At 43.2% G+C, this 17,470-nt stretch overlaps 1 protein-coding gene across 20 annotated transcripts in view; it reads right to left on the bottom strand.

Moving 5' to 3' along the window:
- Positions 1-14,224, bottom strand: part of KDM6A (lysine demethylase 6A) — a 175,622-nt gene extending 161,398 nt beyond the window's left edge. For 11 of the 20 annotated variants that reach the window (XM_059678856.1, XM_059678857.1, XM_059678860.1 and 8 more), the window contains exons 1-2: positions 13,671-14,221; positions 13,390-13,453 (exon numbers count right to left, since the gene is read on the bottom strand). In XM_059678856.1, the coding sequence (XP_059534839.1) occupies positions 13,390-13,453; positions 13,671-13,831 (225 nt within the window). In that variant the 5' untranslated portion in view covers positions 13,832-14,221. Of the gene's footprint in view, positions 1-13,389; positions 13,454-13,670 lie in introns of those variants that run through there. The other 9 variants (XM_059678855.1, XM_059678861.1, XM_059678858.1 and 6 more) reach the window with 4 other exon arrangements.
- Between the last annotated feature and the right edge of the window lie 3,246 nt (positions 14,225-17,470).

Below are 17,470 nucleotides of genomic sequence, written 5' to 3'. Positions count from 1 at the left end.
AGCCTCATAATTAGTCACATCAGTAAAACCAAAAAAATTGCCAATTTTTCCAATTGACACTTCACAGTATATATAATTAAGCAACTGTTATCTTAGGAAAACACATGTGAACATATTTTCAATTAAGACTTTGCATGTTGAAGAATTTCTACCTTCAATACCATGTACAAAAAGAGTACTAGAACATCAAAATAACTTAAAAATCACCAAAACCAATCCCCTCACCAACATCTCACTACCTAAATAACAGAGAACAACTCTCAAACCCAAGACAATTCAATATAAAAAGTACTAATATTTTCATATAGCAAGCAGTAACATCAGCAAAGCATTTTAACAATTTGTATACAGTATAATCTCATTTGTTTAGTTAAAAAAAATACAACAGCATATTCTTATATATGTGTTGAAATAGGAAGTTAGCCAATAAACCTTCTATTAGTGACTACCTGAGAATAGGAACTAAATTACTGGGAGTTAGTGTGGGAGGGTGATTTTCTTTTCACTATAACATCCTTTATGTAATTTACAATTTTGTGCTACGCATAAGTACACTATATTAAAAAAAAAAACTTCATTAAGTTATTTCAAAAGTCAAAGATAGGATCATGGCTGCCATTAGGATATTAGCAGTGAGGATAGAGAGAAAAACAGATTTGAGATTTAAGATGCAGAAATGACAAGATATCTTGACTATTAGGACTTGATAAGTTAAGAAAAAGAGGAGTCAAGAATGACTCCCCAAGGTTTCTGGCAAAGGTAGTGGTAACTGCCACTTACTAAGATAAGGAACGTCAGAGGCAATGATAAATTCAGTTTACATATATTCAGCTTAAGGTACCTTCAAAATACCCAAAGTAATCAAGTGGTAACCAGCTGGGAGCAGAGTAACTAAAGAAGACCTAGAACAAAATCTCCTTGCAACGACTAAGATGTGATCAGAGAGAGAAAACCAAAGTAGTGAGATGTTATGAAAGCCAAAAAAGACCTTTTCAAAAGATTTCAAATTTGCTTCTATCTCCCCTCATTCCTAAACTACAGCCTTAATTTAAATCTAATTGTCTTTTCCAAGATGATAATAACATGTATCATGTAGTTAACACCGTCCATGCCAGGCTCAATTCCAGGAACTTTTGTATATTTTTTCTTAACATAAAATGCAATAAATAGCCTGCCAGAAATCTATTACCACTTCAATTTTACAGATGAGAAAACTGAGCCTCTGAACGATGAAATAATCTGCCCAAGTATCACAAATCTAGTAAGTGGCAGAAGCAGAATTCCACTCTAAAATCCAAGTGTTGCTACCTATCCATCAATATTTCATAAGTAGGTTCCTTTCCCCTCCACTTTATCCTTCTCACTATAGCCAATAATATTCCTGTAAAACCTACTTCCGGTCATGTCACGTGCCCTGATTAGAGTTGAATTCGATGACTCCCCAAAACATTCTATGGCCCACAGTGGTGTAGCCTTCTTCACATGCTCAGTTACCTCCTCTCAATCCCAGAGACACCCTACACTCTACCCACACCAAAATACTCATAATTCCTCAAACACCCTTTAACTTCATACCTGCTACTCTCTGTCCTTTATCCTCTTGCTACACTTCTCATGTTTGATAAGCAAGACAAATGTTCTATCTTTGTGTAATTCCCCTCACCCACTTCTCCAGTCAACATTACTTTCCAAATATTGGGAATTGTGTGGAGAGTTTAAATTACTCATAATCAAAAGTTCTTAAATGGTGGGAATGCAGACTGGTGCAGCCACTATGGAAGACAGTATGGAGTTTCCTTAAAAAACTGAAAATGGAACTCCCATTTGACCCTGTGATCCCACTTCTAGGAATATATCCCAAGAAACCAGAAACACCAATCAGAAAGGATATATGCACCCCTATGTTCATAGCAGCACAATTCACCATAGCTAAGATCTGGAAACAGCCTAAGTGCCCATCAGTAGATGAATGGATTAGAAAACTGTGGTACATCTACACGATGGAATACTATGCTGCTGTAAAAAGGAAGGAACTCTTACCATTTGCAACGTCATGGATGGAACTGGAGAGCATTATGCTGAGTGAAATAAGCCAGTCAATAAAGGAAAAATACCACATGATCTCACTCATTCATGGACAATAGAGACCATTATAAACTTATGAACAATAATAGATACAGAGGCAGAGCTGCCTCAAACAGATTGTCAAACTGCAGCGGGAAGGCCGGGGAGGGTTGGGGGGCAGGAGGTAGTGGGGTAAGAGATCAACTAAAGGACTTGTATGCATGCATATAAGCATAACCAATGGACATAAGACACTGGGTGATAGGGGAGGCTAGGGGACTGTCTAGGGCGGGGGGATAAAATGGATACATATGTAATACCCTTTGTAATACTTTAAGCAATAAAAAAAATAAAAATAAAAAAAATAAAAAAAGTTCTTAAATGTCTTAATTGCTCCATCTTTAAAAGCTCACAGCACATTGCACATGCCTTAATTCGTGTACTTACTGTATCATATGATCATTCGGTCTGTCCATCTCGCTCCAGAATACAGGGACAAAGGCCAGGTCTTACTTGTTGCCCCAGGATTTGACACAGTCCCTCACTCACAGCAGTTCAACAAACGTTTCACAAATCAATCAAGCAAAGCAAGAGCTTTTCTAGTTCTCATTCTGATACTTGAAAATTAAAAAAACCTAAAACATGTTTTGTTTTAAATATATTTTTATTGATTTTAGAGAGAAGGGAGAGGGAGATAGAAACATCGATGAGAGAAACATCAACATCAATTGGCTGCCTATCTTCCATTGCTCAAAATTAAAATAAGTTAGATGTCCTTACATAACTCTTTTTTTGGTCATTGCTGTTAATCCTCACCTGAGGATATTTTTTCCATTGATTTTTAGAGAGTGGAAGGGACAGAGAGAGGGGGAGAGAGAGAGATACATCGATTGGTTGCCTCCCATGTGTGCTCTGACAGGGCCAGGGATCCAATTTACAACCTATGTACTCTTGACAGGGAATTGAAGCCGTGACCCTTGGGTGCTCAGGTTAGCGCTCTATCCACTGAACAACACTGGCCAGGGCCATAACACTCTTAACTATAACAAAACCCAACCTTCTTCTTGAGAATGAACTTAGTATCATTTGTTTATTCTAATGCAGACAAAATACTACCAGACAAAACTACAAGAATACATTCACAACAGAATGACACCAACAGTTTTAGTAATGTAGAGAAGCAGAGAAAAGATAGAATAAAACAGGTAATAATAATAAAAAGCTTGTAGAAGAAAGTGGCAAACAGCCCACAAATTAGCTGAGAAACCTAAAACTATCTAAATAAGGGACTACTCCCGCTCTTCCAGGTTATAATTCTTAATTAGGTCCCAAATGTCAGCCTGGGCCAAATCAGGCCCAAAAGTAAAGTCATCAAGAAATAGATGCTAGCCCTAACTGGTTTTGTTAGTGGATAGAGCATCAGCCTGCGGACTCAAGGGTCCCAGGTTCAATTCCAGTCAAGGGCATGTACCTTGGTTGTGGACAACATCCCCAGTAGGAGGTGTGCAGGAGGCAGCTGATTGATGTTTCTTTCTCATCGATGTTTCTAACTCTATCCCTCTCCCTTCTTCTTTGTAAAAAATCAATAAAATATATTTTAAAAAAAAGAAATAGATGCTAAAGATCAAAATGAAGGAGTACAGTGACTTTCACAGTCACCTAAAATGCAAAGAAATAGGACATAATAAGGATACATCTCTACTTCATTCACTCCTATCTCCACTGAAGGACTATCAAGTACAGAAATATCGCAACTTGACAAGTCCTTTACAGGTATCTGTAACTATATGCACACTAGAGCCCGGTGCATGAAATTCGTGCGGGGGGTGGGGGGGTTCCCTCAGCCCAGCCTGCAGCCACTCCAATCCAGGACCCCTCGGGAGATGTCCGACTGCCGGTTTAGGTGAAATCCCAGGGACTGGGCCCAAACTGGCAGTCGGACATCCCTCTCACAATCCTGGACTGCTGGCTCTTAATCACTCACCTGCCTGCCTGCCTGATTGCACCTCACTGCCTCTGCGTGCTGGCCTGATTGCCCCTAACTGCCCCCCACTGCTGGTCAGGTCGACCCCAACTGTCCCCTCCCTGCTGGCCTGGTCACTCCTAACAGCCCCCCCTGCTGACCTGGTCACCCCCAACTGCCCCCCTCTGCTGGCCTGGTCACCCCCAACTGCCTCTCCCACTGCCGGCCTAGTCGCCCCTCACTGCCCCCCCCCCACCAGCCTAATCACCCCCAACTGCCTCCCCTGCCATCCTGGTTGCCCCCAACTGCTGCCTCTGCCAACCTGGTTGTCCGTCACGCCTCCCCCTCCCCGCCGCCGGCCTGGTCGCCCCACGCAGCCTGCTGTTCAGTCGTTTAGTCGTCCCTCACTAACCTCCCTGCCGGCCTGGTCGCCCCACGCAGCCTGCTGTTCAGTCGTTTAGTCGTCCCTCACTAACCTCCCTGCCGGCCTGGTTGTAGGCAGCCATCTTGTGAGGGTGTGAGGGTTAATTTGCATATTACCTCTTTATTATATAGGATTAGTATAAAATCCATCTCTAGTCAAACAAAATATAATTCTGATGTACTATCAGTGTACTTATTGTATTATTTTTTTTTAAATATATTTTATTGATTTTTTACAGAGAGGAAGGGAGAGAGATAGAGAGTTAGAAACATCGATGACAGAGAAACATCCATCAGCTGCCTCCTGCACATCTCCTACTGGGGATGTGCCCGCAACCCAGGTACATGCCCTTGACCGGAATCGAACCTGGGACCTTTCAGTCCGCAAGCCGACGCTCTATCCACTGAGCCAAACCGGTTTCGGCTTGTATTATTTTTTTAAGTAATATATGTCTATAGTTTATAAAAAAAAAAAAAAAAAACAAGCAGCACAGAAATCTATGAAGTATAAAGTTTGAAATTTCCTCCCCTCCTCCTTACTGGAAAGGGTTTTGTACTCCAAGATGTCCATTATTTACTTCTTGAGTATCCTTCCAAAACTGTCAGAGAATTTAAATTGACTCATGAACACTCATTCAAGAATCCCAAGGTAAGAACCCATAACAAAAATAAATATTACTAGCCCTAACCGGTTTGGCTCAGTGGATAGAGCGTCGGCCTGCGGACTCAAGGGTCCCAGGTTCGATTCCGGTCAAGGGCATGTACCTTGGTTGCGGGCACATCCCCAGTAGGGGGTGTGCAGGAGTCAGCTGATCGATGTTTCTCTCTCATCGATGTTTCTAACTCTCTATCCCTCTCCCTTCCTCTCTGTAAAAAAATCAGTAAAATATATTTAAAAATAAATAAATAATTACTATAAAATGAGATCAGAGAGGGACAGAACACACAGCACATCATCCTGTGAATATCTAAAAGCTAATATCTAGCTTTAAACTATATTTTCCAAAAAAAAAAAAAAAAAAGATTTCCTACTAATATTGAAATCAAGAAACATCTCCTCCAGCCGAACCGGTTTGGCTCAGTGGATAGAGCGCCGGCCTGCGGACTCAAGGGTCCCAGGTTCGATTCCGGTCAAGGGCATGTACCTTGGTTGCGGGCACATCCCCACTGGGGGGCGTGCAGGAGGCAGCTGGTCAATCTCTCTCATCGATGTTTCTAACTCTCTATCCCTCTCCCTTCTTCTCTGTAAAAAATCAATAAAATATATTTAAAAAAAAAGAAACATCTCCTCCAAAAAACACAATCAAGAAACAATACTATTAATAAAAGTCAATTTAGGGTAGAAATTTAAAACTCAACTTACAACTTAAAACTGCCCAAAGCAGCCATGGGCAAACTACGGCCCGCAGGCCGGATCCAGCCTGTTTGAAATGAATAAAACTAAAAAAAAAAAAAAAAAAAAAAAAAAAAAAGACCATACCCTTTTATGTAATGATGTTTACTTTGAATTTATATTAGTTCACACAAACACTCCATCCATGCTTTTGTTCCGGCCCTCCGGTCCAGTTTAAGAACCCATTGTGGCCCTCGAGTCCCCTGGCCCAAAGAGTAAACTAATTAACAGAAAATGGGCCCACCTCTAGCACTACCCATCCAGGGAAAGATGGTCCAAATCATAAGAGTCCCCAGGTATGAGGACCTAGCAGTTCAGGTCTTTTTTGTCTCTGCTGGGTGTGGTGTTCAAAGTGCATAATTTGTTAAAACATATACCTGGATAAATGGAACAGGCTGTTTGCAAATTAAGCTAGCGCAGAAACCATTCTGCAATATATCATAAATGTGAACACCCCCCATTTAACTCACAAGTGTATTGTAAAAATTTAATGAAATAATTTAGTTTTAAATGTCTGACACAGAACATGTTACATGATATAAATTCTTATTAAATGTTTTAAGGGGAGAAAAATACATCAGAATACAGTGGGTCTCAAGTGCTTTAGTTAATTTTAGCTTAGCAGCTATCAGTTCAAGTTTAAAGTCAATTCTAAAATTCTAATCATCTAATTCTAGTTAACTTTTGAAATTCCCAAATCAGGAATATACAGTCCAGGAATAGTTAAATCTAAAAATGAGAGACTCTAGGACAGCCGTGGGCAAACTACGGCCCACCGGATCCGGCCCATTTGAAATGAATAAAACTAAAAAAAAAAAGACCGTACCCTTTTATGTAATGATGTTTACTTTGAATTTATATTAGTTCACACAAACACTCCATCCATGCTTTTGTTCCAGCCCTCTGGTCCAGTTTAAGAACCCATTGTGGCCCTCGAGTCAAAAAGTTTGCCCACCCCGGTCTAGGATATGAGCCAGAATGGCACTCTGCAAATGCAACACTTCCTTTACCTTTACCTCAGGCAGCCCTGGAATATAGTAGGTAGCATATGGAGTGTTAGAAGTTTTCATCAGGGAAATAAATGATGTTCAAGTTATTGTGGCTTGGCAGAAAGATTATAAAGGCACCTCCATCTTTGCAGTAACAGGGTCTAAGAATCAGCAAACTGAGGGATCCTAAAACTCTCCAGAGTGCACATGTAGTCTAGGAGTCCCATTCAGCCCTGCGTTTCACCAGTGCTTTTGTACATGCTTGCTAATCATGTTTTTACGGGTGGCAAAAAAAAAAAGTCCTTTAAACTGGTAACTTGTTAAGTTGACCTTTTCATCAACTTTCAGGATACTTCACCACTGATACTTCTGTCACTGACGTTCCTATGTTAGTCATCCTTATACTTACCACACCTTTCTTAGGGAACTGTGTTTTCAATGCAGATGAGGAATCTGTGTTGCTTTCATATTCCCTGCATACAAGACTTGCACTTAGTGTACATTCAAATATTTGTTGCTCTAATTTATACTGTCAACAAATTACAAACCAATATGGAAAACTGATACAATTATATGTGAAGCTTCGGTATGAGTACAGAAGACTGTCAATTATGCATTCATTAAATAAATTCCATTAATTAACTAGTCTACAAATAAATACATGTGGGCCTTAAATAACTTAACCACCATTTCAGTTCATAGACAATCTGGTGGGTGTTTTTGTAACATAAATTAGCTCTCTGGATACCACATTTCAAAAATATTATAAATAATGCAGTGTTATCAGTCATTAACATCAATTTCAAAGAGCTCAAGGAATTACAATGGGGGTCAAAGTAAACTTACCAAAAACCTTTTCAAAACTGCAAAATTAATACTGGTACTATATAAATTAAAAACTAAATGTTACATAATCAAGTCAAAAAAAGATTTTTTTACTCTGTAGCTAGCCAAGCATTTAACTTTCATTTTGGTTTAGAGCAGCCGTGGGCAAACTACGGCCCGCGGGCCAGATCCAGCCCATTTGAAATGAATAAAACTAAAAAAAAAAAAAAAAAAAGACCGTACCCTTTTATGTAATGATGTTTACTTTGAATTTCTATTAGTTCACACAAACACTCCATCCATGCTTTTGTTCCGGCCCTCCGGTCCAGTTTAAGAACCCATTGTGGCCCTCGAGTCAAAAAGTTTGCCCACCCCTGGTTTAGAGTCTCTCCACTTAACCACCCAAGTCACAGAAACTCATCTCGCAGGCAGTTTTTCTGAACTTATCTAGAGGTGGCAATCAAATGTTCCCTAATCATTTCAATTTGTAATTGATTCTACAGAAAGAACTATCCAGAGAAAAAGAAAGCCAGAACTTAAAAAGTATATGTGTGCAAGCGTGTGTGTGTGTGTGTGTGTGTGTGTGTGTGTGTGTACACGCATTTATATTTATACTAGAGGCCCGGTGCAGATTCATGCACACTGAATCTCCGACATCCTCCAAGTGGTCCTGGAGTATGAGAGGGCACTCTGCAAAGTTGCTGTCGCTCGGCAGCTCCTGCATTGAGTGTCTGCCCCCTGTGGTCATCGCACATCATAGCTACTGGCCAGTTAGCCAGTTGCTTGGGCTTTTATATATATACTAGAGGCCCGGTGCACAAAATTTGTGCGGGGGGGGGGAGGGGGCAGGGGGGCAGAGGTCCCTCAGCCCGGCCTGCAACAACGCCAGTGTCCCTCCCCCCAAGGCCCCTCCCCACCCACCGCATGGCCGGGGTGCCTGCCACTATGGGCGACGCCATCTTTGTCGTGGACTGGCAGTTAATTTGCATATTACTCTTTTATTAGATAGGAGGATACTAGTGACCTGGTGCATGAAATTCGTGTGGGGGGAGGGGGTGTCCCTCAGCCCGGCCTGCACCCTCTCCAATCTGGGACCCCTCGGGGGATGTCCTACTGCCAGTTTAGGCTCGATCCCAGTCGGATATCCCTCTCACAATACAGGACTGCTGGCTCCTAACCATTCACTGGCCTGCCTGCCTGCCTGATCACCCCTAACCACTCTGCCTGCCAGCCTGATTGCCCCCAACTGCCCCCCCTTCTGGTCTGATCACCCCTAACTGCCCCCCCAGCCAGCCTGATCATCCTCAACTGGCCCCTCTGCCAGCCTGCTCGCCCCCAACTGCCCCCACCTGCTGGCCTGCTCACCCCCAACTGCGCCCACCTGCTGGCCTGCTCACCCCTAACTGCCTCTGCCTCAGCCCCACCACCATGGCTTTCTGGAAGGATGTCTGGAAAGAGGTCTGGAAGGTCTCCTGGTCTAATTAGCATATTACCCTTTTATTAGTATAGATAGATTCGTTCCTGCAGCTCTAATTGGTGTGCCTGGATATGCAAACATTTTCTGTAATCTCTTATTACCAGGGATATATCAAAATTTTAGCAAACGTGTACTAACTGCATGAGACTCTGTCCAGGTAAACAACAATGATTATAACTGCTTAGAAGACAACTTTCCAAACTAGAAAATACTTTTTAAAACTCATCAAATTAAAGACCTAACTTTCAAACACAAAGCATGACATTCTGTGGTTACTTTTGTAACCCAAACACTAACTTTCTTTAGCACTGGAAATATATCTCTTTAAATCCCAGTAATCAAAAAACACACATAATACAGAATAATTTTAAACATCATTAATCCAAATATTATAATTTTTAAAAGCCACCTCTAGAACTGACCTAATAATTTACCCATATCATCTACATGCAAATATAAAAATAACTTCAAAATGAACAACTATGTATTTTAGCAATAGTTCCCCAGCCCTGAAAGGTGAAAACAGTGAAGGATTAAGAAATAAAAATTGCCAGTTATAAAAATAATCACGTAGATGTAAATTACAGCATAAAGAATAGAGTTAATAGTATTTAATAACGATACATGGTGCCAGATGAGTAATAGACTTATCAAAGTGCTCACTTCATAAGATTTTTAAATGTCTAATCACTATGTTGTACACCTGAAACTAATATTGTGTTGTCAAATGTAAGTGAAAAATAAATTTAAAACTTTTAAAGTATAGTAAAATAAAGCCATAATGGCATTTAAAAATATTCGCTAGGCATTTAGCATATTATTACCATAAATATGCTCTATAATATTACCATATTTATACTCTTACTATATTTATGCTATATATTACTCGATATTATACTTTAACTCAAACCCTTATCCAACTGAAAACAAGATTAACCCAGTTTTCAAATAATACTTAAAAAATGATCATAGTTAAAATGTTTCCATTCTTAATTACTTTTGAATAACTCCACTGTAATGTAAAAAAGAATTTGATTCTTGAATTCTTATATTACCAAAAGATTAATGATCAGCATTAGTTTAAAGAGCAAAGTGGTCAGGATCATGCTCTGATTAAGCAACCACTCACTGTTTACAATCCTTTAAAAATATTTTAAAGATATTAGTACAAAAATAATATGCTGTATTACTAATTTATTTTTTAACCCAAAACCCTAAGCAGTATATATAAAATGGCAAATGTAAAAACAAAAATTCTTTCAATGACTCTAATATAAACGAATCCTACAAAATATACAGAGACAAGAAAAATCAGCAGTTTGGATAAAATATCCTCACACCTAGAAAAGGAACATACAAATTCAGGGGCAAGTAAGAGACACTTACTTATTAAAGGTTTTAAACTTTTCAAAGCTTTTAAGTCAAGTGTTATCTTTTTTTTAAACCTACAAATTTAAATTTAAGAACTTGATAAAAAATTTTTAAAACAAGTAGTAATAGCTAAGTTTCTGTCAGAAAGAAAAAACAGTTATACAAGGTGCAGACTAAATTTGTCTAGGAAGGAGGTAATGACAAGAATCCTAGCTAAAAAGAGAATTGTGGGAGTTATTCAATTTCATTATTTGACCTCGGCTAAGTAGCCTGAACCTACCCTGACAAAGAAAAGCCAACTCTTGTTTTTAATACTTTCAGAGAATAAGAATTCTGAAACCAACATAGTTCAACATGCCACAAAAACAAAACAAAACAAAAAAACTGTTTCTCAGGGCTATTCAAAAGATGGACGAAACTAAATAATTCAACACTTCCTATAGGACTCCAGCTCATTCAGTCTATTCAGAATCCAACTCAAACACATGGTGCAAAGGTTATATAATGTCAAGCTTTACATTACACATTTCACTGGTGTATTCAAGCTCACAAAGATGCAACCAAGAACTGCATGAAGCTGCAAGCACAGACTCTAGAATGTTTTATTTTAATATTAAGACTAATGAATCTTGACCAAAATAGGTAGGACCTCACAAGCACTGAGTCTGAACTAATGAAGATTTCTTTCTTTAGCTCAACAAAATACTTAGTAGTTCATCAAATTACCCAGTATTTTATGAAGCCTTCATTCTTCCCCAAAAGATAATGAAGCTTTGCAAGTTTCTCATTTTTAAGATGTCACAGTATTCAAACACCAAGAAAGTAACACACACATTCACAAAAAATATTAGAAAATGTTCAGTTCTTTAAAATTTAAATTCAATAGTACATAATAAATTCAAGGTTCAATATTACAATCTGAAATCCAATGTTACGCACCATCCATCTAAATGTGAGCATTCTGAGATACGAAATCTTCAACTAGCATTTTACACATCAGCCACATAAAACATCAGATCCATTTATTTCTTCATTACTGTAACCAAAAGCAACCGATTTGGCCAAACTTTTCCAAATGAATTATCTTTGCAAACAATTATTGCAACCCTCTATTATTAGACCGGCATTATTCACTCCAAAATAAAACAATGCTTCTTAAATTTAAATTACTCTGTTTAATCTTTTGGAATGACAACGTCGACAGTTAGCCAAGTATTTTTAAATAAAATATTTTAAATACTCAGATTGAAAAATTTTTTTCAAGGCTTAAATCACTGATGCTTAAAATCATTTCAGAGCTCGTCAGTGTTCATTTTTCCAGCGATAATGAAGCCAATTAATACCTACACAGTCAGTTTAATTCAAGTTATCTGTATGGGTCAAAGGAACTGGACTTACTGAAAAGGATTATTTCTGTTTAGCTTTCTGGTCATTATGACTGAAACCCTTTATATGTAGTTAGTTTGAAACAAAAACAAAAGCGTAATAACAGATAAAAGGAATCGGTGACTCTCCTAAACCAAACTACAGACAAAAATTCAGGACAACTAAATAAATTTTAAAAAGCTAAAATAAAACCCTCAAGAATAAAATGCTAGGCTTTAGTCATTTCAAACTTTCTTGTCAATTGCAACAATAAAGCTAGATGTCAAATGCAAAGCCACCGATTTCAGCTAGGAAAAGAAATGTCTAATGGCAACACCTATCTCACACACTCCCAAGTTTCACGGTCCCAATTAAGAAGAAAGAACACAAATATTATTTCAATCCGGTTTTGCTCAGGAGACACAAACTGATGTAGGCAGATGGAGACTCCACAGCCTTTGTTCAATAGCTTACGGAAGGTTAACTAAATGTGCTACAGGTTGATAAGCATTTACCAGGCTTATGAATGTTGCTTCCAAGCTTGAGAAAGGTACAAGAATTCAATATGCAAATCATCTCGGATCATTTGTATTGAATACCACCGAGCTACACACTCCGAAAGACAGGCCTATTCATCGCTACTATTTATTTCCATGTTTACCTCTCTTCCCTCCCCTAAACCACCCCCCCCTTCACTTTCTCCTCCCACCCTGTCCCGCCATCTTGGGCCGATAGGAGCAGCCATTACTTAACTAAATGACAGTACCCACAACTTTGCACACAAATAAACAGAAACTACACCCCGAGCCCCCCCTCCCCTCCGGCCTCCCCTGTCAGACACACAGGAAACGAGGTTCCAGGAAGAGAACACATTCACAGAGAACTACAGGATTTGCAGAGCAGAAAGAGCCAAAAAGTAAACAAGTCACCTAACTTCAGGTGAAAACACAGAGCAATCGAGATGCATGTCAACGGCCCCATGCAAACTCCTCACCGCCCTCAACTACGTGCAACTTCCCCCTTCTGGAAGCAGGGCGACAGGAAAGCCCAAAACCTTGGGCTGCCAGCAGATCTCCCGAACCAGCCCACCTGCAGGAAAGGAGTCAAAACCAGGGAGGCGAGCCGGTGGGAAATTGGGGGGAAATGTGCACACCTTTCCGATCCCTGCACCCGAACAGACACCTCGGAGACCGTCGGTCTGAGCCCCGCAAAAGCTGGAGGAGCGGCAGTTCTGCCGACGCACTTCGGCTCGGCTCCGAAGCGCTACGGTCCCCGCTCCTCCGGCTCCGAGCGGAGGGCGATCTCGCCCGGGAGCCGGCGAGGGAGCCGGCGAGCAGAGGCAGGAAATAGTTTCCCGGAAGCCCCTCGGCCCTCGCTCGGGGCACAATGAGCGCCGGCCGGGCCGCGGGCCCCGGGGCGAGAGGGGCGAGAGGGGCGAGCGGGGCGAGCGGGGCGAGCGGGGCGAGCGGGGCGCCGGCCACCCAGAGCGGGTCCGCGCTCCGGCCCGCGGCTGCCTTACCTTGCCCAGCAGGGCCTTCGTCCTGGCGCCATCTTCATGGAACCTCACGAACCCGAACAGGCGGCTGTGGGAGAGACACACACGCGGCTCGTGAAGGGCTCCGGGGCCGCCACCGACCCGCCCCGGCCCGAGCCCGAGGCCCCGCCGGCGGCCGCGGCACGGAGAGCGCCCAGCCGAGGTGCCCGCCCCGCCGCCGCCAGAGGCGAGCCGCGCGCCCGGCCGCCCCGGAGAGCGGCGCCAGCCCGTCCGGGGCCGAGCGGGCGGCGGCCCGCGGCCCGTACCTGTCCAGTCCGCCGAGCGCCTCCCTCTCCTCGGCTGTCAGGCTGGGGGACGCCTCCTCGCTCTCGCCGCTCGCTTTTCCCGCCGCCATTTTCTTTTCCTCATCACCGAAAGCGGCGGCGGCGGCGGCGGCGGTAGCGAGCGACACTCCGCAGGATTTCATGGAAACGCGGCGAATTCACAACTCCAACGCCGACACCCCCCCGGGCCGGGGCCCGCAACGACGCCCCCAATCCCCGCGCGGGACCGGCACACCAACTTTATCGCCGCCTCCTCCTCCGCCGCGGGCGGCGGCGACGAAAAATCCCAACGCGGCGGCGGTGAAGGCGGCGGCGGCAGGGGCTGCGGAGCCCCCGGGTCGGCAGCAGCGGCGGCCCGGCTGGAGGGTCACATCGCGGGAGCGGGCGAGGGGCAGCCACGGGCGAGGACGGCGGGAGCGGCCGGAGCGCACGGGGCTGGGGGCACAGGAGGGATCTGGTGGAGACACAAACTTCCCCGGCACCAGCACAAAGTTGTTGTAATTGTGTCACACAGCGAACCCCACGCCGCCGTCGTGACCCCCCCCTCCTTGCCCGGCCAGGACCGCCAATCGCGGGGACCCGCTCGCCTCACGTGACCTTTGTTGACTCACGTCAGCTGCGGCTCCACGCAACTTGCTAGCGGCCCGAGCCCCTCCCGCCCCGGCCGCCGTCGACGGGGAGCGGGACGCACGGCTATGCTGGCTTCTGATTGGCTCCTGGGCCCGTCTGTCAGGGGGAAGGGTGGTCCGCCAGAGGGAGCGGCTGGTAGGTTGCGCTCGTTAAATACACTGGGGCAGAGAATGGAGGGTCTGGGCCGTGTCACCTCGGGAGCGGCGGCGGGCTCCAGAGGGGACCTGGGGGGTGGCGGGGGGGAGCGGCGGGGAAGGGCGAGGTCCGGCAGCGCCCGCGGAGGGCGCGAGCCTGGAGCCGGGACGCCTCGGATCGCCTTGACCCGGGAGCTCGGGGATGGGCCCACCCCGCGGCTCCAGCAGCCCCGCGCGCCGTGAGTCCCGGGTGCCCCGGGGTCGGGTAAGGGTCCCGGAGCGCGGCCCCTCACCTTCGCCCTCCGCGGAAGGCAGACACTCCTGGCACCGCTGGAATCATGGCCTCCGCGAGGAGCGGCTGCCGGTCCTGCCCGCGGCTCAGGTGCCGCCCCGGGCCCGGCCTACGCTCTCGGCCCCGATCCTCTCGGTCGCGCCGAAAGTGAAGGGGGAAAGGCTCCCTGACCCCCGGCCGGAGGGAATGAAGAGTCACCCACCAGACTACGGCCCCCCGCCGCCGAAGGTCTGTTGGCGGCACTTTGGGGCCCGATGGGCTTGCCACCTACGTTTTATCTGTGGTTCGTTCCGGTTTTGTAAGAAAAAGCGGCTATGAGAACTTGTTAAGCGGGATCTCCAGAGTGTTGGTTTCTGTGACTGTGATCTCTGCATGGAAGAGTTGGGGCTACTTGTGGACGGGTCAGAGGGAAAGCAGAATTAAGATCCTCATCGCAGTTTGCAACCCAGAAAAGCCTTTACCACCACCCCACCATGCCTTAGACAACAGGAACACTTTCTTGTTCTGACCGTGTCTCCGATACAAATGAGAATTCACTGCTAGTCTGGTTTTCCATCCGTAGTGTAATCAGGAGAAAAAGCAAACGTGCCTTCCATCCATTACTCTTCGAAAGACATTTAATAAGATGTGTCTCGTATAATAGATCAGTTGCAGGGCACACCTCTTGTCTTCAGGGAAAGAAAAAGATTCATTAGTGGACATATGAATTTATAAACATGGGCCCATAAATGTCAGTAACATAACCAATACAGAATATATCTTTAACTTGGATTTCAAAGTAAAAGGAAGACAATTTAATGCTGACTCAGTTATCCTAGCAGTATTCAGTGAGAAGCTATGGAAATCCCAACTGATTTTGCACACGGACACAGTTTTAAATTGTTCCCCAGTGACTAGTAACTAGACTAACAAACTGTAGTTTTATATGGATTATATTTCATGTTTAATTACTTTCTCTGAAACACCTCTTCCATTCTTTATGGTGTTCCATTTTATTTGAATGAGTGAGTATAGAGGGCTGAATATCTTCTACAGCTAAATTAACACATGCATTGTTAATTTGTCACAAATAACCTTCAAAGCCGGGGAGGTTTTGACAGCACTCTCTCCCCTCAACACACACACACACACACACACACACACACACACACACACACTTGCACAACCAGTGATACAAATTCTGCCATTATTTGGCTGTCTTCCTGGAGTTGATGGTTCTTGACTAAGGCCCTTTTTAAGGATTATAAAGCTACCCACTCCCAACCGCTCAAAACCTTTCCCAACACACAGCCATTACTAGGTAACAGCAGGAAAATTTCATTGAGTGTATGCAGTAGGTAGGTTGGACTCAAGCAGACCTGGATCAAATCCTTACTCTGCACAGGTGGCGTGACCTTGGGAAAGTTACTTCCCTCTAAGCCAAAACTGTCTAGCACAACTAGATATCCGTCCTCCATCATGAAGTATGAGATAATTTTTATACAATAACAAGTCCTAGCACTGTAATTTCTTAGATATCAAATAGTTTATACCCCAGCCGGCATGGCTCAGTGGTTGAGCATCGACTTATGAACCTGGAGGTCACGGTTCGATTCCTGGTCAGGATATATGCCCAGGTTGTGGGCTCCATCCCCAGTGTGGGGCATGCAGGAGGCAGCCGGTCAATGATTCTCTCTCATTGATGTTTCTCTCTCATTGATGTTTCTCTCTCCTTCTCTGAAAGCAATAAAGATATATATTTTTTTAAATAGTTTATAATCTGTCAAATAAATGCACTTAAAATAGGTAAGAAGGAAATACCTATTTAGGTCCTCACTGGAGAGAGAAATAGGAAATGAAATGATTTTATAATTATTTCTATGAAAAGTGAATCTGAAAACCCATATAGTAGGCAGAGTGGTTGAATCAAAGGATTGTGGATTGTGGAATCATACAGGTCTAGGTTTGAATCCTAACTCTACTACTTGATAGCTGAGTGACTTTCAAGAAGTTAGTCTACTTTGAGCTGCAGTTCCCTCATCTGTTAAAAAGAAAATATAGCCACTTGACAGCACTATTTTGAAGATTAAATGCTATAAGGTAAGTAAAGTGCCAGACATATAATGCACTCAAAGACCTCAAGAAAATAGGAAGGTTGGAATTTCTAAAATCTTAGCTTTCACATTCTGGCTTCTAAATGTATCAATCACCACTCTACCAATCACTTCCTCTATCTCTCCCCAACCTCTGCATGAGCCCAACACTTAGGTGGTCCTAATCTACTTTTTTTTGGGGGGGGGGGGGCGGGAGGGCATACAACCCAACATTGCTACACCTCTCCATTATTGTGAAATTAAAGTTTTTATCACCTAGTACTGATTCTTGTTTCATAATTCTAACTTAATACACTAGGAACTGGGGAGAGTAATTTGAATTTACCAAGTTGATAAGATTAATATATACATGATAAGTCAATATTTTAAAATTATATAAAATTTGTATCATGCTGAGTGGTATGGACTAATCAGTGCATGGACTAATTAGTACATAATTTGTAACACTATTATGTTAATACTTATGTAAGTACCATCAATATTAGAGAAGCAGCCCTTCAATTACTGGAAAATAAAATTTAACTTCCTTTTAAACAACTAAATATTTAACCTGAAGCATGTAGGAATATGTAGTTCATTTATAATGTTAGTGCCACATAAACCTATGCAGATAATAAAAGTCACATAATAGAG

The sequence above is a fragment of the Myotis daubentonii genome, chromosome X (genome assembly GCF_963259705.1).
Source record: "Myotis daubentonii chromosome X, mMyoDau2.1, whole genome shotgun sequence".
NCBI lineage: Eukaryota > Metazoa > Chordata > Mammalia > Chiroptera > Vespertilionidae > Myotis > Myotis daubentonii.
The sequence above is the reverse complement of the archived record's forward strand: the minus strand, read 5'-3'. Positions and strand labels throughout refer to the sequence as shown.